At 61.3% G+C, this 18872-nt stretch overlaps 2 protein-coding genes across 6 annotated transcripts; both read right to left on the bottom strand.

Moving 5' to 3' along the window:
- Positions 1-53: 53 nt before the first annotated feature.
- On the bottom strand, positions 54-5894 carry RPS6KB2 (ribosomal protein S6 kinase B2). Of its 3 annotated transcripts, none has more exons than XM_030332289.1 (15): positions 5723-5883; positions 5376-5416; positions 5157-5277; positions 4804-4872; positions 4137-4284; positions 2984-3041; positions 2781-2881; positions 2566-2656; positions 2390-2480; positions 2159-2266; positions 1379-1441; positions 1164-1241; positions 967-1071; positions 748-860; positions 54-487 (listed from the first exon to the last, which is right to left on the bottom strand). In XM_030332289.1, the coding sequence occupies exons 1-15, from the start codon at positions 5792-5794 to the stop codon at positions 304-306; spliced, it is 1443 nt and encodes a 480-aa protein (XP_030188149.1). In that variant the 5' UTR covers positions 5795-5883; the 3' UTR covers positions 54-303. The 3 variants fall into 3 exon arrangements, with proteins under 3 accessions (XP_030188149.1, XP_030188148.1, XP_030188150.1); XM_030332288.1 differs by having other exon boundaries at positions 967-1074; positions 5723-5880; XM_030332290.1 differs by lacking the exons at positions 54-487; positions 748-860; positions 967-1071; positions 1164-1241 and having other exon boundaries at positions 2412-2480; positions 5723-5894.
- Positions 5895-6837: 943 nt separating this feature from the next.
- CARNS1 (carnosine synthase 1) lies at positions 6838-15684 on the bottom strand. 3 transcript variants are annotated; one of them, XM_032594937.1, is made up of 9 exons: positions 15312-15684; positions 13774-14047; positions 12945-13034; positions 12207-12694; positions 11800-11974; positions 11625-11710; positions 10692-10923; positions 10319-10599; positions 6838-9032 (listed from the first exon to the last, which is right to left on the bottom strand). In XM_032594937.1, exons 1-9 carry the CDS (start codon positions 15312-15314, stop codon positions 7806-7808), a joined length of 2856 nt encoding a protein of 951 aa, XP_032450828.1. In that variant the 5' UTR covers positions 15315-15684; the 3' UTR covers positions 6838-7805. The 3 variants fall into 3 exon arrangements, with proteins under 3 accessions (XP_032450828.1, XP_032450827.1, XP_030188144.1); XM_032594936.1 differs by having other exon boundaries at positions 13774-15684; XM_030332284.2 differs by lacking the exons at positions 10319-10599; positions 10692-10923 and having other exon boundaries at positions 13774-15682.
- Between the last annotated feature and the right edge of the window lie 3188 nt (positions 15685-18872).

Below are 18872 nucleotides of genomic sequence, written 5' to 3'. Positions count from 1 at the left end.
CCGGCGCCACCCCACCCACTCCTGCCCCCAGAAATCCAAGTTCAAGAGCCAGGTCAGTGCCATGATTCGACATTTTAATTCGCCAAGGGCACAGCTCAACTGCAGGAGGCCAGCTGGGCGGCAAGGCCACTCCACCGACAGCCACAGCCTGTGGCCCTCTGTGGGCACGGTCCAGGGGCACAGCCACCCCCAACAGAGACACACCCTCACACACACTCACTCCTGTACTCTTGGTCTTGGACACACCTCCAGGCCTCTGGAACCGGCCCAGGGTCCCGCCTGCCCTCACAGCCACCCGTCCTCCTAGCGCCCAGGGCGCCCACGGCCCCTCTTAGACTTCTTGGTCCCTGAGGGGGGTCGGATGGGGAGGGGGGCAGAGCTCGAGGGTGGCGGTGGTGGTGGCAGGAGAGGAGGTAGAGGGGACTCCGTGGGCTCCAATGGGCCAGGGCTGGGCCGGAATCCCTCAAAGGGTGAGAATTTCAGGGGGCTGCAGGGAAAACCAAGGCTGAGTCAGCACCTACTGGCACTGGGGTCAGAGGGCCAACTTCCCCACCTGCCTGGGCACACAGACTATGAGGTCAGGTGCCCAGCCAGGCAGCCTGTGCCACGAGGGGTCCCCAGTGGCAGATGACAAAGCGGAGGCTAGCACTGAGATCCAGCCAAGGCAGCCCTGGGGTGGACGGGGCAGAGCCAAAGCTAGAACTGGCCTCCTGCTCCAGCTACACGCTCCCTTCTGCCCTGTGGTACCTGACCGGGGTCCGGGGGCTGCTGTTCAGGCGCCTGGGGGAGCGTAGCTTGGGCTGGAAGGAGAAGCCCTCCTTGCTGCTGTCCAGGACGGAGGGCGCCACGTACGTGAAGCCCTGGGAAGGAGGTGCAGGGCAGGGATGGGCAACGCTCAGCGTCCCCCGCTCCTTAGCCACAATCCTTCCCGTGTCCCCATAACCCTCGGGCCACAAAGGACCTCACCAGGAAGGCCTGGTTGGCGCTCTCACTGAGGGCCGTGTCATCTGGACTGTCCACTGGCGTCTGCCGTGTGAAGTGGATGTCAAACTGGCTCACGTCCTCCTCCGACTGCTGTGAGCGACCCGAATGGGGAGGAGGGGTCAGGGAGCGTCCAAGATGGGCCCTCCACCTGCCCCCAGGCCGGTGGGACCTCCACTCACCAGACAGGGCCTGAAAGGGGGGTCTACGCGGCGAGCCAGGAGGTCATCCCAATTAATGTGTCGGAAGAAGGGGTGTCTCTGTGGGTAGAGTGCCCCCAAACACCACCATTTCACCCTCTTCGGCTCCCTCAGTAACTCCCTCTGCCCTGAGGCCCTGCCTGCCCCCTGTCCTTTGGGGGCTCAGCCCCGCCCTCTCCTGATGGTCCCAGACCCACCTGCACATCAGCAGCGTCTCCTGGGCCGCCACCCATCCGTTGGCTGGGATTCCGCTTCAGAAACTGCGGGGCGAGGGCAGAGGGTGAGGGTCTGGGGGATAGACACTGACTGTGTGTTCCCCTGTGTTCCTGGGGGCTGGCTGGGGCGGGGAAGGGTGGAGGAGGGAGAAGGCCTCTGGAGTTGGGTCTCCACCTACGGGCCACCCTAGGACTTCCGAACTTGGTCCAATGGGCCCTCTGCCACGAAGCCTTCGTAAAGGCACCTTAGTCACCGGGATCACTCCAGGGCACTCCAGCAGGGATCCAGTCTCCAAACCCACCCTTCCCACTTTTATCCCTAATGATTGCCTTCGTGATGGGAGAGCAGCTAGCTCATCGTGAACCTTTTCTTTGGCTGATGAGAGCTTGGACTACAAATATGTACAGGGTCAGCAGCTGGTCTACAACAGAGCTAAGGCACAAGCTCGGTGTCTTGGAACCCAAAGCAGGTGCCGCTTCATCCCAAAGGCATACTGCACAAGTGGGGATGTCGCACAGCCCAGAGGACCCCGTACGGGGCCTAGAAGACATGGGGGCTGGACCAGGGGCAGGAGGGAGCCCAACCCCCCCCCCCTTTTTTTTTTTTAAGTTTATTCATTTATTCTGAGAGAGAGAAAGAGAATCCCAAGCAGGCTCTGCACTGGGGCTCGAACTCATGAACCGTAAGATCATGACCTGAGCTGAAATCAAGAGTCCGGACGCTTAACTGACTGAGCGCCCCCAGGCGCCCCCGGAGCCCACCTTTTTGACGAGGTCCCGGGCATCCGGGGTGAGGTAGGGGGGCAGTGTCAGCTTCCCTTTGATGATCTTGTCCATGGTTTTCTTCCGGTTCTCCGCAGTGAAGGGTGGCTGGAGAAAGCAGACAGTGAGAGGAGACTTGCGGGCTTCACCCCAGGCCCTGCCCCTGGCCGGGATGGGGACCCCCTCCCACCCCTCTCCCCCCTCCCCTCCTCCCAAGGAGGCTGGACTTGCCGATCCAGTGAGCATGTCGTACATCAGGGCCCCCAGGCTCCACCAGTCCACCGCCCGGTTGTGGCCACTGCGCACCAGAATCTCAGGGGCCCTGAGGGGACGGGTGAAACCATCAGCCCGGCCAGGCCTTTCCCGGCAGTTCTCCCCACCCCTGGTCCCAGCCAGGTACCACCTACATGTACTCAATGGTGCCACAGAAGGTGTGGGTGACGGCACCCTCATGGATCGACTCCTTGCAGAGTCCAAAGTCTGTCAGTTTGATGTGGCCTGGGGAAGATGTTGGAGAGGGTGGTCAGGGCCCTGGCTCACTGCACGGTGCTCCTCGGCCCTCCCGGCAGATTCTGACCCGCCTCGCAGCTGCGGGGGGCAGGGTGCACGCGCGCATGCGCACCCTGGCTGCTGAGCATGATGTTCTCAGGTTTGAGGTCCCGGTAGATGATGCCTTGGGAGTGCAGATGGCCCAGGGCCAGCGTGATCTCTGCCAGGTAGAAACTGCAGAGACAGGACAGGGTGAAGGCAAGGGTAGGGGTGGGGCTTGCTCCGGGGAGAGGGGATCCCTGGAGCCCCTCAGGAGAGGCAAGAAGTAATACCGACCAGGCCGTGTCTTCCAGGAAGATGCCCTCTCGCTCCAGATGCGTGAAGAGCTCACCGCCTGCGACACAAACACGTCAGCAGCTGTGTGCTGGGAGCAAGTGCCTTCGCGCTCTGAATCTTGGTTTCTTCTTGGGGAGAGTGGGACTCATAATTCCGGCCCTACCTGCCTCACAGAGCTGCCGTGGGGATTCAATTCAATTCAGCAAACATCTACCGACGCCTACTCGGTGTCTGGCCCTGTGCTGGGTGAAGCTGGGGACACAGAGATGAAGAGACCCAGCCATTGCCCTCAGGACGCTCAGTCTAATGGGGAGACAGACATGCACACAGGTGCTCTAACATGCCAGACTGAGGCAACAGCTCCAAGAGCTTACCCCAAAAAATCTCACAGAGGCGGCAAAATTACTCCTAATGTGAGGGGACACAGCCCACGGTAGCAATGAGAATTAAGGGGGCGCTGAGACAGACACAGATACTGGAGCTCACAGGGCCCATCTGGTGCAGATGGGACAGGGGGAGGGGTCAGGCCCCACCACTTCGTGGCCAGCAGGGGGCACCAGGCCAAGGAGGCCAGGCTTATCTGAGCAGTTACAAGGAGCCATGACTGTGAGTGTTGGGGACAATTCCATGCCGACACGACGAGCACCCTGGGAGTTCGTGGAGGAGACATTAGGAAGAGGGTGAGCTGAAGGCCTCAGGCCCGGTTTGGAAACAACTGTGACTCGTGCCCTCCCCTCAAGAGAGTGGAGATGATGGAGGACGCTGCCAAGAATGAACCAGCTGGATCTGGGACCTGATGGGACACAGGGCACCCAGGAGAGAGGAGCAGGACATGAAGGGGTGGTGGATGTGGACAAAACAAGCCCCTGGGTTTCTGTACGAACTCCCACTGTTCCCGTCCACCCCCAATACAGGTGAGGGACACAAGAGGTGCTGGACAGACGTTTGCTGAATGAATGGATGGATGGATGGATGGATGGATGGATGGATGGACGGACGGATGGATGAAGGGATGGATGGACAGACGGATGGATGAGTGTGGGGGCCCCCTAGCCATTCTACACACCACATCTCTCCGGGCTTCCCCCAGAGCTCCCAGTGCTTCCTGGCTGGTTCCCTGGCCCTGGTTCCCCCGCTGGGCCCGCGCTCATACCACTGAGGCACTCGAGGATGAGGTAGAGTTTGCCACCAGTCTGGAAGGCATAGGCCAGTTCCACAATGAAGGGGTGCTTCACTGACTCTAGAATGTTCCGTTCAGCCCGCGTGTGTGCTGTGTCCTTGGCGTTGCGCACAATTTTGGCCTGAAGAGGCGGGGATCACAGTCAGAAGGTGGGTGCCTCGGGCTCCTTTAGTCCCTCCAGCCATTACCCTTCCGCCACCCTGTCTCACTCCATTGTATTTTTTCACAATCCCGCTAACGACGGTCATCCTTCTCAAGGACTGATTTATCCTCTAGAGGTATATCTCCACTTTAGCACGGATGGCATTTGGGGCAGGTAATTCTTTGTTGTGGGCGCCGTCTTGTACATCGGAGGATGTTTAACAGCGCCCCGGGCCTCTACCTACTGGATGCCAGGAGCACCCTCTCCAGCTGTGACTCAAAAATGTGGAAATTGCCACATGTCCCCTGGGAGGCAAAACAGCCCAAAGGCGAGAACTACTATACAATAATATAGCCGCAATGGACAATAAACCAGCAAATGCCCAAGGCTGGCACCGTTTCCACCATCACGTTCACTAGTGTCTTCCCAAAGCCTGGAAGAGTGCGTGGGGAATGGCAGCCACCGAGTAAGGATTTGCTGGCTGAACCAATGACTCACCTTCCTCAGGACTTTCATGGCATATATTTTTCCCAAATTGGTGCCCTGCACCTTTCGCACTTGGAACACCTGTAGGGCAGGGGAGACAGGATTAACCTCCCTCTCCATAGCCTACCTTCACAAAGCTCCACCCTAAAGTTCCGGCCTTGAGAGAGAGAGAGGCCTAGGCCCACCCAAGGGTGGGGCAGGAAAGAGGTCGGGGCAGACTCTGAGAGGATTTGCCTTTCCCTCCTTTATGTTTTTACCCCAGAGATCTACAGAGGCTCTAGTGATCTACAAGTCTAATTTGTTTTGAGACCCTCTGCTGCTGCAAGACTGAGGCGGGGAGACCAGCAGGGGAGAAGGGCCAGTACCTTGCCATAGCCCCCCTTGCCCAGCACACGCAGCAGCTCAAAGCAGTGGGGCCCGATGCGCTCGGGGCCCAGGTTCACACTGGTCTCCGTTAACTCCACCTCCTCGCAGTGTCCCACAGGCCTATTGACGCAAGAGGTTAATGGGGGCAAGGCTCCAGTTCGCCCCAGCCCTTTCCCTCCCTGCACACCGCCCCCCCCCCCAACACAACCCGCACTCACTCCAAGCCAGCCGCCCTCAACTCGCCATGGGGCCACACGTCCTGTGAGAAACCGAGGGGTAAGAGCCAAGGAAGGTACCAGGAGCCCTCCCCCTCAAGCTGGACTACTTGGCCCGGGAGAGGAGGGGGTCAGGAATGGGAGCTAGGGGGCGACGGGCCAGCACTGGGGAGGAGAGGCCGAGGGCAGAAAAGGGAGAACCAGGGGAAGGGCTGGGGTGGGTGAGGATGGGTCAGAACTTAATGGGGGCCGGGATCTGAGACACCGGCTGGGGGGAAGCCAGAGCCATTCCACCGCCTAGGGGGTGGGATCGGCTCCGGGATCGAGCCGCGCCCAGGAGGACCACTCACCGAGGGGCTGAACTCTGGCTCGCCCTCGCTGCCTTCCTCCGTCTCCAGGTCCAGGTCAAACACGGCCGCCATAGCGGCGCCGGCCCGGCGGGCCCCTCGGCCCTTGCTCGGCCGCGCTCGGACTGACAGTCCGGGGGGCGGAGGGTAGTCTGTACATCATCACTCCGCGACCGAGGCCGCGGCGGCGCGCGCCGATGACGTAGGGAGCTGCCCCCTCCCTCCCCCAGGGCCGCTTAGTCAAGGAGGGGAGAAAAGATGGCGCCCAGCGCAAGGCCTCTCGGGAACCGGCTTAACCCTCTTGGGCGGGACCTTCTCAGTCTTGCCTGCACTGTTCCCCCGGGGCGGCACCGGACAAGGGCTACCTGGAAGGCGCTCATCTTGGTTCTGGGGAGAGTTTGAGTGTGCCTGGGACAGAGGCACAGGCAGGTATGGCTGTAAACTTAACTCCCAGCCCCGTTCAAGCCGTGCGCTGGCTGCGTGGCTGGGTGGCTGGGTGCTGGCTGGGTGGCGAAAGGCAGGTCGCGTCTCTCTGTTCGGTCCTGAAAGAGAGGTAGCTGCATCTCAGTCCCCTTAACGTGCCACCTGACTCGAGGACCCTGCAAGTCAAAGCATATACTGGGTGACGACGGCTCCACGCCCAGGTCAGGCTGGGCTTTTTTGCCAGCTTCTTGCCAGAAAGGATTTGGGTCTCATTGATCCACCCGTAAATACGGGCTTGTGTTGAAGTTTGCTCCCATGCCAATTTAAGTACATTTCTTAATTTTGCTACTGGTACAGAATAGGTGCTTAATAAAACTTGGTTAAAAGAATGAATGAATGAATGAATGAATGAATACACCAAACTGGGTCTGTGACTTTAGATTTGGGCATGGATTCTTGTTGGGGTTCTGGGCGGGGGGGGGGTCCCGTTTGGGTCCCATTTGGGTCCCGTTGTGGGTGACCATGGCAGGCCCCCGCTCATGGTCAACCCAGAGGCCCGGCCGGTGTGGTGTTTTATCCTTCGCTCCAGATGCTACAGGTATCCCGTAGCCACCTCTCCCTCCTCCCTTCCCCACCTCCCATCTAGCTGAACCTGAGAGGTGTTGTCCAAGTCACAAGAACCAGATACCAGATACTTCATTAGTCTAGAAGCCTTTATTTGGGGAGGGATGCTTGTGGAGCTGGCCACAGCTCCTGTGCTGTACAGAGGCAGAGTTATTAAAACAGCCTCCCCTGAATTAGGAAGGGAGTGTAGACTCTCCTCTGCCAATGCTAGTTATGCCAGAGGCCAAAGCACCAAAGCTTGGTGGAGAAGGTGCATGCTGCATGGGAGAAGGCGTTCGCTCGTCTTAAGGCCACATACGAGTGAGGGCGGGGAGGTGAGTGGGGTTTAGAAGCTGAGTGGGCACATGAGGCTTAGCAGAAGTGGAAACCTGAATCTTGTATCTCGTCCCTTGATCCTCTATCTACTGTGGTATGACCTTGAGGCAATGGTTGTTCCTCCCTGGGCCTGTTTCCTCATCTGTAGAATGGGGCGGTAATGTCTGCCTGGAGAGGAGATGGTTACTGCTGACCCCAGGCCACCTGCTTCTACCGTTGAGGCCAAATGAGGCAGGCCGGGCACTGCCGAAAGTTGTCAGCAGGCTCTAGAGAGATCCTGGAATTTGCTAAATGAGGGGTGAGAGGAAGAGGACAGGGTTTAGTCTCAGGTTTTCATAGGATTTGTCCAAGGCCAGGGGCCAGCCAGCGTCTGTCTTCCTGTAGGCTGCAGGAAGAGAGGCAGGCAGACCTGGAGGGATGACAAGGATGGGCTAAGTTTGGGCCTCTCTCACCTCCCTGGGGCAGGTGTGCGTGTGTGTGTGTGTGTGTGTGTGTGTGTGTGTGCAGCTGCTGTTGCTTCTCCACGGCTAGAGTCTTGGGACAGGATTGGGGCCTTTGGGCCGGACTAACAGCAAAAGGGGCCAGCGGCCCCCCCAAGATACTTTCTTTTGTGGCCCTCAAGCCAGGATGCCTTAATGTCAAATGGCCCTGCCACTCTGGAACAGACCTGAGGCCTCCGGGTGAGCCAGGCCAGAACTGGGGCAGGGCTATAGGAAGAGAGGCACTATTTGAAGTGGGACAGGAAGTGGGCAACAGGGTAGTGGGGCCCATCGATGCCCAGACCCTGGCAGAGGCCCAGCAGGCGGAGACGAGCCTCAGCCAGGCTGGGCCCGGCACAAGCCACACTGCAGTAGGGCTCCTCGTAGTCACCAGGCACCAGGACCTCCTCCAGCAGATTGAAGCGCAGCAGGCCTTGGTCATGAAGAGCCTGCAGGGTCTCACGGCTGGCGGTGGAACTCAGCGTCTGAAGGTGCTGGGAAGCCAGGCACATGACGCCCACCAGGTGGCCACGGGCGCGTGGGTGGCTGGGCAAGGCAGGCCGCAGGCCACAGGCCACCATAGCTGCAGCCAGCAGCAGGTCCACACCATAGAGCTCCAGGATCCAGTCTCTCAGGTAGAAGCCACCCATCCGAGGGTTGATCTCGATGAGTTTCGGCCCGGCCCTGGTGAGCTTGAGCTCCACGTTGAAGACCCCATCCAGCAGCCCGCAGCCCAGGCAACAGCGGAAGGCCGCCTGCACCAGCTGTGCCTCCTGCTCCGGTGCCAGCCCAGTGGGCATGCAGGCCGCCGTCTCAGTGAAGCCAGGCAGCCTCGTGGGGCCATTGTCGGAGACGAAGGCGGCCAACAGTCGCCCACCATAGACCACCAGATCCACGTCGTGCTCGGTGCCCTCGATGAACTCCATCAGCAGCATGGCATTCCCCCAGCCCAGCCCGATGCCGGGGTGGTCGGCCTCACCCTGCAGGTCGCGGGTGATCCGGGAAAAGTGTTCGTGGCACTGCGGTGCGTCCTCCACCAGCCGCACACCCACTGCGCCTGCCCCAAACTCCAGCTTCATGACACCCGGCAGGGGCACCTGGTGGACGGCCCTCTCCACATCGGCCTCACTCTCCAGCGGGCAGCAGGGCACGGCATGGAGGGAGGGCGCGGGCCAGGGTGGGCCGTGGCAGCGCAACAGGTGCAGCTGGGTGCAGCTCTTCTGCTTGGCCAGGCGCATGGCAGCCGGGGGGCTGCAGGGCAGACCCAGCTCCTGGCAGAGCAAGGCCGTGAGTACTAGGCAGTCGTCCCAGTAGGAGAAGCAGCCATCGAGCTGCAGGCCACGTGCCCGCACCAGTTCCGCCAGCAGCCGCGCATTCTCTTCGTCCCTCCGGTGCTCTGTCACATCAAAGTGGATGAAAGTCTGCACCAGTTGGGATGCAAAGTGGTTGGGATCCGACTCCACTAGGTGCAGCTGCAGAAACCACCAGAGGGCAACACACCCAGGTCAGCCTCTGCCGGACGCTGGGGAGATAGGATGGGGCCGCGAACGTGGTTCTGGCCCTCAGAGGCGACGGAATCACCGGTTCTAAGTGCTCAAAAAAACATCTGTTGATGACTGACTAAACGGAAGGTGCAGAGATAACACACTTAACCCAGCCTGAAGGGGAAGGAAGGCATCTCAAAGGAGGCAATACTTCGGTCGGGAGCTGAGTAAGAATCAGCCAGAGGAAAGATGGCAGGAGGGAAAGGGTGTGATCTGAGTGGGCAGGGGCTGGAGCAAAGAGAGAGAGAGGGCTGCTGGGCTCATTCTCACTCTGACCAGAGCTTGTAGGGGAACCACCAGGGTTAGGGTTTGGGACAGGTGGTCTGGTGGCTTTGGGCATCATGTTCTTGGCCATCATTCACCCAAAGAGTTCTGACCCTCAGGGGGTGCCCACAAAGGAATCCAGTGGGGCCCTGTGCCCCAAATCTCACTGCCTGCTGGGGGAACACAGACACAAAGCAGCGGGTAACCAGGGCAGAAGAGAGGGGAGGGTGGCTGTCTGCACAGTAACACTAGGCGACGGGAGGAGTGGACATTCCAAGTGGAGAACACCGTGTGCAAGGCAGGGAGTGAAAAGACGTGGGAATGGCTGGGGGGAGAATTTCCTAGGGCGCGTTGTACTGCAGAAGAGGGAAGAGGAGGCCACTGTGGTAGATTAGGGCCGCAAAGAACCTAGACATTTGGCCTGTTTTATCTGTTCAGTGCAGATAAGAATGTCTGCGCCGCCTGCATGGCCCCGGATTCTGTGATGTGAGGCCACTGCTCTGAATCTGATTCGCGATGTGTGAGCTGCTCCCCAGCACTCTCCTCACGCCCTCGGGAATCCAACCTCGAAGGGTCTGCCCTTCCTGCAGCATAGGGCCGGGCTCCTCAGCCTGGCATTCGGGGTCCCGGTTCTGATACTAACACTGAATGACCCCCTCCCCCCACCACTCCAGCCCTTCTACGCTGGTTTCTTTTTGCCCCGAAGGGCTCTATGCCCTCCCGGGGGGCCTCTTACACCCGGCTGGAGCAGAACGTGGCCGGAGGCCAAGAAGTTTAGACTTCTAATCTTGGGCGGGGCGGTGGGCCCCACCCCTACTCCTGGGCTCTAAAGCCCCCAGCGGACACGCCCGGCTCAGGCTCCGCCCCTAGCGGTGCTGGCCCCGCCCCCGCGCCCAGGGCACCGCCTCCACCTCCACTGAGGCCCGGGGGGCAGGCCCGGCCCCGCCCACCTTGAGCCCGTAGTCGCGCGCCGCCTCCCACACGAACTTCTTGCTGACGCCGCCCGCGCCGATCAGCAGCAGCTGCTTGCCCTCCATGAGGCAGTGCGCCGAGCGTCGCAGCATGGTCTCCACGAGCGGCGCGGCCGCGGCCTCCCGGGCCGCCGGCTGCGAGCGCTGCGCGGCCCACAGCCCCTCGAGCGCACCGCACGCCTCCAGACACAGGCCGCCGTTCAGCTCCAGGGCTACGGGGGTCAGCGCGCGGTCTGCCACAGTCAGCGCGAAGTCTACGCCTGGGCCGGGGCGGGAGGACGCGGGCTCAGCGCCGCGCGCCCTCCGGCCTCGACCCCCGCCCCCGGCCCCGGCCCGGGCCGCCCGCGCTCACCGAGGAAGTCAGTGCGGGCCCGGCGCCCGCCGCGCTGCTCAGCGCTCAGGCCGGCCTCCAGGGCCAGCACGGCGGCCAGCGCGGCCTCGGCCGCTGCCTTGACGCGCCGCCGCACGACCGCCACCTGCGTCGCCTCACCCAGGCCGCACCGGGCCAGTGCCACCTCCAGCGTCTGTGGCAAGGAGCTCCGGTGCCGCAGAGGCCGGTCCTCACGGCCCACACTGCACACCACCTGGGCAGGGTGTGGCTGAGGGTGTCGGTCCGAGAGCAGCCCTCCCAGGACTGACACTGCTCCCCCACCCCCGCCCCTGCACTCCTACCCCGGTGCCCGGAGATCCAGGCCAGACCTCTCACTGCGCATTCAAGTAGCCCAGTCCTCCTTTGTGACTTACGCTGCACAAGCCACTTTCTCCTGCCACTGCCCATCTGGTCCTTTACACCCTGAGGGGCGTCTACCCAGGCTTCCGGGCCCGGCTAGGGTCTCTGTTCCCTGAAGGCTCCAAGCCTACTTGCTGCTGCGGGCCCCGGGGGCCCGTGCCACCCCGCTTGGCTCAGAGCTATGCTCCCCGGAGGGTCCTCAAGCTGCCCTAAGTCCCCCAGCTTGGAGGCCCCCTCCTAAAGGGCCCCGGACACTGGAGGTTCAGGGACCCTCCGTCAGCCCCTTCTGTGGGCAAGAGCTCCTTGGGAATAGGATTCAGCCCTGGGCCCTGGTGCCTAGTATGGAGCATCAGAGCTCCTGATGGAGGAAAGGTGCAGGAAGGGGAGGGAAAAAGCTTCAGACCCAGGAGTCCTCCAGGACACCACCAAGATTCCGCCCAAAGATTTTGTCCTCTCTCTACCCAGGGGCCCTCAGCAGCTCATTGGAGCTGGGCTGCGTTGGGCTGGCCTGGGCTGTGGCAGCAGGGTCAGGACCCGAACCCGGGCCACGCTCACCTTGCTCAGCAAGGGCCTGTCACCCTGTGTCCGACATACCACAGCACAGATCCGCACAGCCAGCTCAGGGCCAGGTGGGGGACTGCCTGGGGAAAGACATGAAGCCTGAGCCCAGCACAGAGCAGCCAGGAGGCTGAGCCGGCACCCACTCCTGGCTGGCGCAGGTGGCTCTCACCTGGGAAGGGCAGCCGGGCAGGTGGGCACACAGCCTCCACCAGGACACTCTCCTCCTCCTCCAGTTTCTCCAGCAATGCCAGCACCATGTCGACCACTGTGCCCAGCTCCTTTCGCGAGTACAGACGCAGTGCCTGCCGCCCCCGCCAGCGCCAGCCACTGAGCTTCACGGCCACCTGCAACAGGGAGGGGAGGGGGGCCTCCTTACCACCCCACGTACGTATGGGGTGGGATGCTCACACGTAGGATCCAATGTGTAAACTGAAGTAAGAAGGCAAGGGGTCGCCACAGAGGTAGGCCAGCGGCAGGACCCCAAGTTGGGGACAACTTCCCAGCAGGACTTGGTAACCATCCGTGGGTCCCATCCCGCTGGCATCTGCACAGACCTCGGAGGCAGGAACCTGTTACCTGCAGGGCATCACCCAAGGCCTCGGAGTGCAGAAAGGCCTCTACTTCCTCCTTCACCAGTGTCTCCTGGCCCTCTTTGCCACTCAGCTCCACCAGCCGTAGTCCTGGGCTGGCATCCCCTACCCGCAGCAGTGCTGGTGGCTTGTAGGTGAAAGCCAGGGTAGCTGGCACAGCCACGCCACCCTGCTGAGCCAGCAATCTCCTGGTCAGCAGCCTGTCTTCCAGCAGCCGGGCCAGCTCAGCTGAGGCTCCTGTGGGGCAGGTCAGGTCACGGGCAAGTTCAGCCGCCTCTCGACCCCGGCCAGGTCCCAGCCCCAGGCCCGCCAGGAAGTAGGTGGCTCGGCGTGGGGGGACAAAGTCATCCAGGAATGTCAAGCCCCCCGGGTAGAAGCTCACGGCCTTGGAGACCAGCAGGGCCGACTCGCCCGGCTGCCCAGGTGCTGGCACCTTCATCAGCCAAGCAGGGGACAGGCAAAGGAGCATGTTTCCTGCGGGCAGAAGGAGGACGGCTGCTGGCCAGGGAAGGCTTAATGCCCCCAAGCCCTCCACCTCCAGCCGGGGGACCCCGGGTAGTAGGGGGCAGCTGCTCCCAGAACCCACCCCCACTCAGAGCATGGCAGCTGGCCCAGTGGAATGCAGGCAGTTGCCAGGGTCAGTGGGTATTTTGGGATGTGGCCGGGCCAGGGCAGGGCTGCCCTTTCTGCAGGAGGGGGTGGGGGAACTTGGGCACACACTCACCCGGGCTCTGGACCCCTCCTTCCAGCAGCACGGACAGGAAGGTGCCGGGGGATCCCAGAATGCATAAGGTCACCTCCGCACCAGGGCAGCCTCGGGAGGGGAAAGAATGTGGCCAAGCTCAACAGGGGCTCCCCCCGATATCTTTCTGCCTACCCTCCCCTGTTCCACAGCCCTGCCCTCTTCTTAGGCCCCCAAGTCCTTCCCAGAGTGGGATGAGAAGAGTAGAGAGGACAGAGAAGAGACTGGAGAGAGAAGGGGCGCTGCCTGCCCATCCCACCCCATGAGGGTGGCTCCCTTCTCTCTGCAGCTGGCCTGGAAGATACTGGAGGCTGGGTGACCGGAGACCTGGGTTCTAGCCTGAGCTCTGACACTGACTTTCTCTGTGACCCAGGGCCCCCATGTCTCAGTTTCCCAGTGTGTGATCCCCAGGAGAGCCCAGTCTGTGATTTTCATGTCTTCTACCTGTGAACCCCTCTGTCCACACAAAACCTTTGTGGCCATCTAGTATATTAAACAGATAAAGCAGGGGAGGAGTCTTGAGTCCCAGCTGTTAGCAGCTCCCAAGGCACTTCTATAGAAGGTTTCGCTCCACAGAACATGGATTGCAAATCCCATGGCTGGGTCTTCCGGGATACGAGGGAAGTCTGGATCTCTGCTTTACTGGTGCCAGATGCCCTTTGAAACAATACTTGCCTGCCCAAAGTTTACTGGCCTTGCTTCCCTGGCTTCAGATCCAGACAGAGCCTGGGGGAAGGGGCTGACCTTGACAGGGAGGGGAAGCAGGCCGGGCTGAGGGTGCCTCCCTCCCCTCCGCGGAGCCCTCGGATACCTGTGCGGGGCACCTGGCTGCGGTCCTGGGTCTCCGGCAGGCCAGCTTGCTGCAGACAGCTCTGGAGGAGGCTGTAGTGGTAGACGGTCCACGCCCGGGCCTCCGCTCCCTCGAGGGAGCCCTTGCAGTCCAGGCCCACGTCATGGCGCCAGGAGCCAGAGAAGCAGCCGGGGGGTGGCAGGCCAGCGCCTCCTCCCCGTGGGCCCTCCTCTTCCTCCAGGTCCTTGGAGGCCAGCGGGCAGTCCCACGCGGGACCCAGTGGATCCAGAGAGAGCTGAGAGGGGCAGAAGCGGTGGGTCTTGGGCAGAGTGGGCAAGGGGCACATTAAGTCACCCAAGGGTACAAGCCCGCCACGCTCCTGACCGTGGGTGATGTTTGGGGCAGACCCTGTCCTAGGAACCAGGAGAGGATGGAGTCGGATTAGGGGATGAAGGCCTGTCCCCAGGAGCAGGCAGGTGGGAGTGCCCCGGGGAGGGAGGGGTGGGTAGAAAGCAACGTGCTGCTGGCTGGACCACTGCCCCCCATCCCACGCCAAGGTCTGCCCTAGCTTGGTTCACAGGACCAGAGGTTTTGGTCTGTTTGTTCATCAAGGCAGTCCTGGTGCACAAGACAGTGGCACGCCATAGCTCCTCGACCAATGTTGACTGAAGAAGAAATGAACAAACGAGCCGAGCGATCACTCTCGAGCCGCTCATTTCTCTCTGCTTGTCCGTAACCTGCCATCACAGAGTTCTGCTGAGGCCTAAATACGTAGACGGATCCGGTCCACTGCCATCAAAGTAGGTCTTGAGGACCTACTGTGTGCCCAGCCCTGTGCTAGGCATTGGCAGGGGAAAAAGCCGGTGCCCTTTTTTACAGATGTTCTGAGTCATGGAAATGCTTTCTTTGGGTGAAATTTTACACCCCTGCCCCTCTCTGAGTCTGGCTGACTCCCAGAGGAGGCTGCTCAGAGGCTCAGTGTGAACACAGTGGGGGACACAGGTGGGCCTGTCCTCCGGGGGACAGGCTGGGCTACCTCGTGAGGTTCCTTTGGGCTCTGTGGGGGCCTGGCATCTGCCCTGTCCCACCCCAGGATGCCAGTGAGGCTTGGACTACAGTCATGGGGAGACCGCGTGCTGTGGCCCCGGAGGGCAGGTCTGGGCCCGAGACCTGGGCTTGAATCAGGGCTAACCAGTGCCAAATTCGGAGCCTCGTGCCTTCTCTTGGAAGGTGTGCTCCCCGAGAGCCCAGACTGTGTGTTCACTGATACATCCCCACCCCCAGAATGGTGTGCACAGATGTACGTGCACGATAAGTGTTGCAGGATGAATGGGTGCGTGCCAAAGGGGACCAACAGTGCCCATCCCCGGGGCTGATGGGGGAGCGCCTGGCACACAGAGCTGGGAGGCAGCAGGGGTGTGTGCAGCTGGTCGCAGGCCCCAGTCGTCTGCACGGGGGTGCCCCCAGGGTTAGGCTGTTGGATGCCAAACTCTGCCCTCTGAGCCCTCCCTCTGGCCAGGGGCTTGGGCCTTTGGGGGGAACGACCGGAGGATACTCACCATCTTACAGGTGGGGTGGCTGGCAGACTAATGGCAGAGACAAGGGGAGAGAGACCAAGGCGGGAGTCAGGGCAGCGGGGTCTGTACCCCACTGCCCAACCCCTAAGACGGGAAGAGAGGTGGCCGCCGCGGTGCCTCCCCCTCACCCCGTCCCTGACAACAGGTGTCCAAGGCTGCCCCACCTCCACCCCAAGGAGGCGGGGAGATTTCAGCCTCTGGGACCCCACGGATCCTGCACCCCTGAGCTCACACATCGCGGGCTGAGCCAGGCGGTCCTGGGCCCTTCCAGCGGGCGGCGAACTGGGTCCCCGAGGCCCCTGCCCCCGCAGCCCCGCTCCCTGGCTCTCCCCGGGGCGCGGGCAGGAGCCGGGGTACCTGGAGGGCGGGGGCGGAGGCGGCGGCGGCGGCGGCGGCGGCGGCGGGGCTTGGCGGGCGGCGCGGCGGCGGTGGCAGCAGGGCAGGAGCGGGTGGCGCCGCTTTATATAGCAGTCCCCGGGAGGGAGTGCCCAGTGCGGGGCGGGGGCGGCGCGGGGCCCCAGCCAGCACCCCACCCCCCACCGCCCCGCCGCGCGCGACCCAGCCGGAGACCTGGGCTCCAGGGTGGAGCCGGGGAGAGACGGACAAAGTGGAACAGCCGGCCAGGTGCCAACGGACGGGGATGGTCAGAAGAGAGGGTCACAGACACGAGGCTGTGGGGAAGAGAAGGCGCAACCGGGACAGGGGCGGAGAGAGCCCGAGAGAGGGACAGAGGGAGAGAAAGTCCGGGAATGAAGGAGGGATGGAAGAAAGGGGGAGGGAGGCGCGGAGGGAGAGGGAGAAGCCGGAGAGGGCAGAGACCGGTGGCCGGGCTGCCCTTGGCCTTTGGGGGTGGGGTGGCCAGGAGAGCAGTCGGGGCACACAGTCTGGAGTCCTGCCCTTGGATAGAGTCCTGGGCTCCCTAGCGCATCCAGGCCACAGCAATGTGTCTCAGCCAGAGCGCTCTGGCCTAGGGCAGACTGTCTCAGAAGCCCCTGTTAGGCAGGGGTCCCCACACATCTGTGGGGTTCCTGCCTCACCTCTCCTGGCCCCCGCCAGAGCAGGCACCAATCAGTAAGAAGACCCCACGAGTGGGGCAGTCCCAGTTTCCCAGGGTACCCTCTGCCCTGCAGGGGGCCAAGAGGGAAGGGGGTGCCCAAGCTGTGGGGTTCCCAGTGGATCTGAGCACCGGGGGGGGGGGGGAGTATAGGATCTGCTTCGCCCAAGTCTGCTGGACGCCAGCGGTCACACCCAGCCTCCCCAAAACAAACAACATGACGCCCAGGTGCACTCACCCAAGCACCCACAGAAGAACACCTCAAGAACTTCTCGAGAAGTCCGTTCTCTTGCTGCGCGGGTAGCCCGAGCTCCACTGTGATCCCACTGGTGGGTGCAGGGGTGGGGCACGGGTGTCACCAAGGAGCACGAGCCTTGGCAGTTAACAAGAGTTAAAAACTGAAACTCAACCGAGGAAATTTTAAATATTCTATTGGCTTTACCCAACGATGCATAAATTGGCAACATCCCATCTAGCAGATAGAAAGGAGCTCTGAGAGGCTGTGCAGAGTGGAAGACTTATGGGCAGAGGGGAGCAAGGGCAAAGAAGTTGCACTGGGCAAAAAAAAGTGGGTTCTTGTAAGATCACTTTCCTTGAGGGAACGGAAGTCTATCAAGCACATTGCCCAACTAGTGCTGACGGGTGATTCCCGATCCTGGTTTAAGAATCCATTTCTGAGGGGTGTCCGGGGGGGCTCAGTCGGTTAAGTGTCCGACTTGGGCTCAGGTTATGATCTCGCAGTTCTCGAGGTGGAGCCCCGCATCAGGCTCTCGGCTTTCGGTTGTCAGCGTGGAGCCTGCTTTCGGATCCTCTGTGCTGCCCCCCCCCGACCTCTCCCCTGCTTGTGCACATGTTGTCTCTCTCAAAAATAAATACACATTAAAAAAAAAATTCATTTCTGGGAGAGCTGAGACCGGGTTTGGCAAAGTGGGGCTAAGCATAAGCATCTCCATTTTGAGCCTCTGGGGGTTTTTTGTTTTGTTTTGGCTTTTAATTTTTAATGTTTATTTATTTATTTTTTAGAGAGAGTGTGAGCAGGGGAGGGGCAGAGACAGAGGGAGACACAGAACCTGAAGCAGGCTCCGGGCTCTGAGCTGTCAGCACAGGGCCCCACGCGGGGCTCGAACTCACAGACCGCGAGATCATGACCTGAGCTGAAGTCGACTGAGCCACCCAGGCGCCCCGAGCCTCTTGTTTTTAACACAAGCCATGCAGCCTCTGCGGACTCAGGTTTTTCATCCTCGAGTGGGGATTATGATGCAAACGTTAGCCCAGGCTTGGCAGGGCAGGGGGCACCTAGCAGAAGGTAAGCGCTCCCCCCTGTAGCGTGTCTTGACTTTGTGCTGTGCGGAGGGCTTTGCGTGCTGTATCTCCCTTCACCCTGTGAGGTGGCAGTTACGAGTCTCTGCCGCTTACAGATGAGGCAAGCGAGGCTCAGAGGGTAAGAGGGCATTTCCTGTGTGGGGACTGCGGGGAGCCCAAGTTTGGCTTCCGGATGGTGGATGGTGTGGGGATGGGGGGACCCCTGGGGTGGGTGGCGGCCCAAGATGGGGGCCATGGCGGGGATCCAACTGCCTTCCACGAGTAAGTTTGTTTATTTCAAATGTTCGGTTATTTTGAGAGACAGCACACAAGTCGGGGAGGAGTGGGGGGGGGGGGGACAGAAGATCTGAAGCAGGCTCCTCGCTGACAGCAGCGAGCCCGACATGGGGGCTCGAACTCACAAATCATGAGATCGTGACCCGAGCTGAAGTCGGCCGCTCAACAGACTGAGCCACCCAGGCGCCCCCGTTTATTTGTTTATTTTTAAGTAATCTCTCCACCCAATGTGGAACTCAAACTCATGACCCCGAGATCAAGAGTCACATGCTCTTCCGACTGAGCCAGCCAGGCGCCCCTGCCCTTCCACTTTTTTGCTTGGCCCCTACTCCTGTCCCTTGGGCGGTCCCAGGCCAGTGGACATCACCGGGCGCCATCCCAGCTTCAGTCCCTGCGGGCTGAGTGCTGTCAGAAGTATGGCTTGCCTTCCCTGAGCCCCCTTCCGAGCAGGTTTGTCAGTAGCCGGGGCTGCCAGGTTTAACTGAGTGTGGTTGTGCAGGTTGCTCACTGCACAAAGGTACCCAGCTCAGTGGTGACCTTCCCTCTGCCACGTGGAGCTGCATGTGCCTGGAGGAGACAGATCTTTTCCCAAGTAGCGTGCAGGTGTCCTAGCGGCTAGCATAGTCTTGTGAGGACGACGTGCGCAGGTAAGGGTTTACGTGAGGAGGGAGCTAGTTCTCTTCTGGTTGGACGCCCCCCACACCCCGCCTGGCTCGGGCTCCCCACGTAGATGGTTGATAATGGCACCTGCCCACAAAATGCTTCCCCGAGTAGAAAACGCAGTGACTCAGCCCTAGCTGGAGGAGTCCTGCCGGAGACCATTTGCCCCTAGGGTCTCTAGCCAGTGGGACCCACTGTCACCATGGCCTCCCTCCCAGCCTCACGACAGA

The sequence above is a fragment of the Lynx canadensis genome, chromosome D1 (assembly GCF_007474595.2).
Source record: "Lynx canadensis isolate LIC74 chromosome D1, mLynCan4.pri.v2, whole genome shotgun sequence".
NCBI classification, from domain to species: Eukaryota; Metazoa; Chordata; class Mammalia; order Carnivora; family Felidae; genus Lynx; species Lynx canadensis.
The sequence above is the reverse complement of the archived record's forward strand: the minus strand, read 5'-3'. Positions and strand labels throughout refer to the sequence as shown.

Bases quoted from the DNA above. Each gene is read 5' to 3' on its own strand.
- CARNS1 (XM_032594936.1), bottom strand. From the start codon at position 14,098: ATGTGCCCCTTGCCCACTCTGCCCAAGACCCACCGCTTCTGCCCCTCT. The intron at 13,035-13,773 runs GTATCCGAGGGC...TCCCCTCCCGAG, and splicing joins CAGCCAGGTGCCCCGCACAG to GCTGCCCTGGTGCGGAGGTG. The intron at 10,924-11,624 runs GTGAGCGTGGCC...CACCCTGCCCAG, and splicing joins ACAGGCCCTTGCTGAGCAAG to GTGGTGTGCAGTGTGGGCCG.
- RPS6KB2 (XM_030332288.1), bottom strand. From the start codon at position 5,794: ATGGCGGCCGTGTTTGACCTGGACCTGGAGACGGAGGAAGGCAGCGAG. The intron at 4,873-5,156 runs GTACTGGCCCTT...CCTGCCCTACAG, and splicing joins GCAAGGGGGGCTATGGCAAG to GTGTTCCAAGTGCGAAAGGT. The intron at 2,267-2,389 runs GCAAGTCCAGCC...TGCTTTCTCCAG, and splicing joins ACGACATGCTCACTGGATCG to CCACCCTTCACTGCGGAGAA.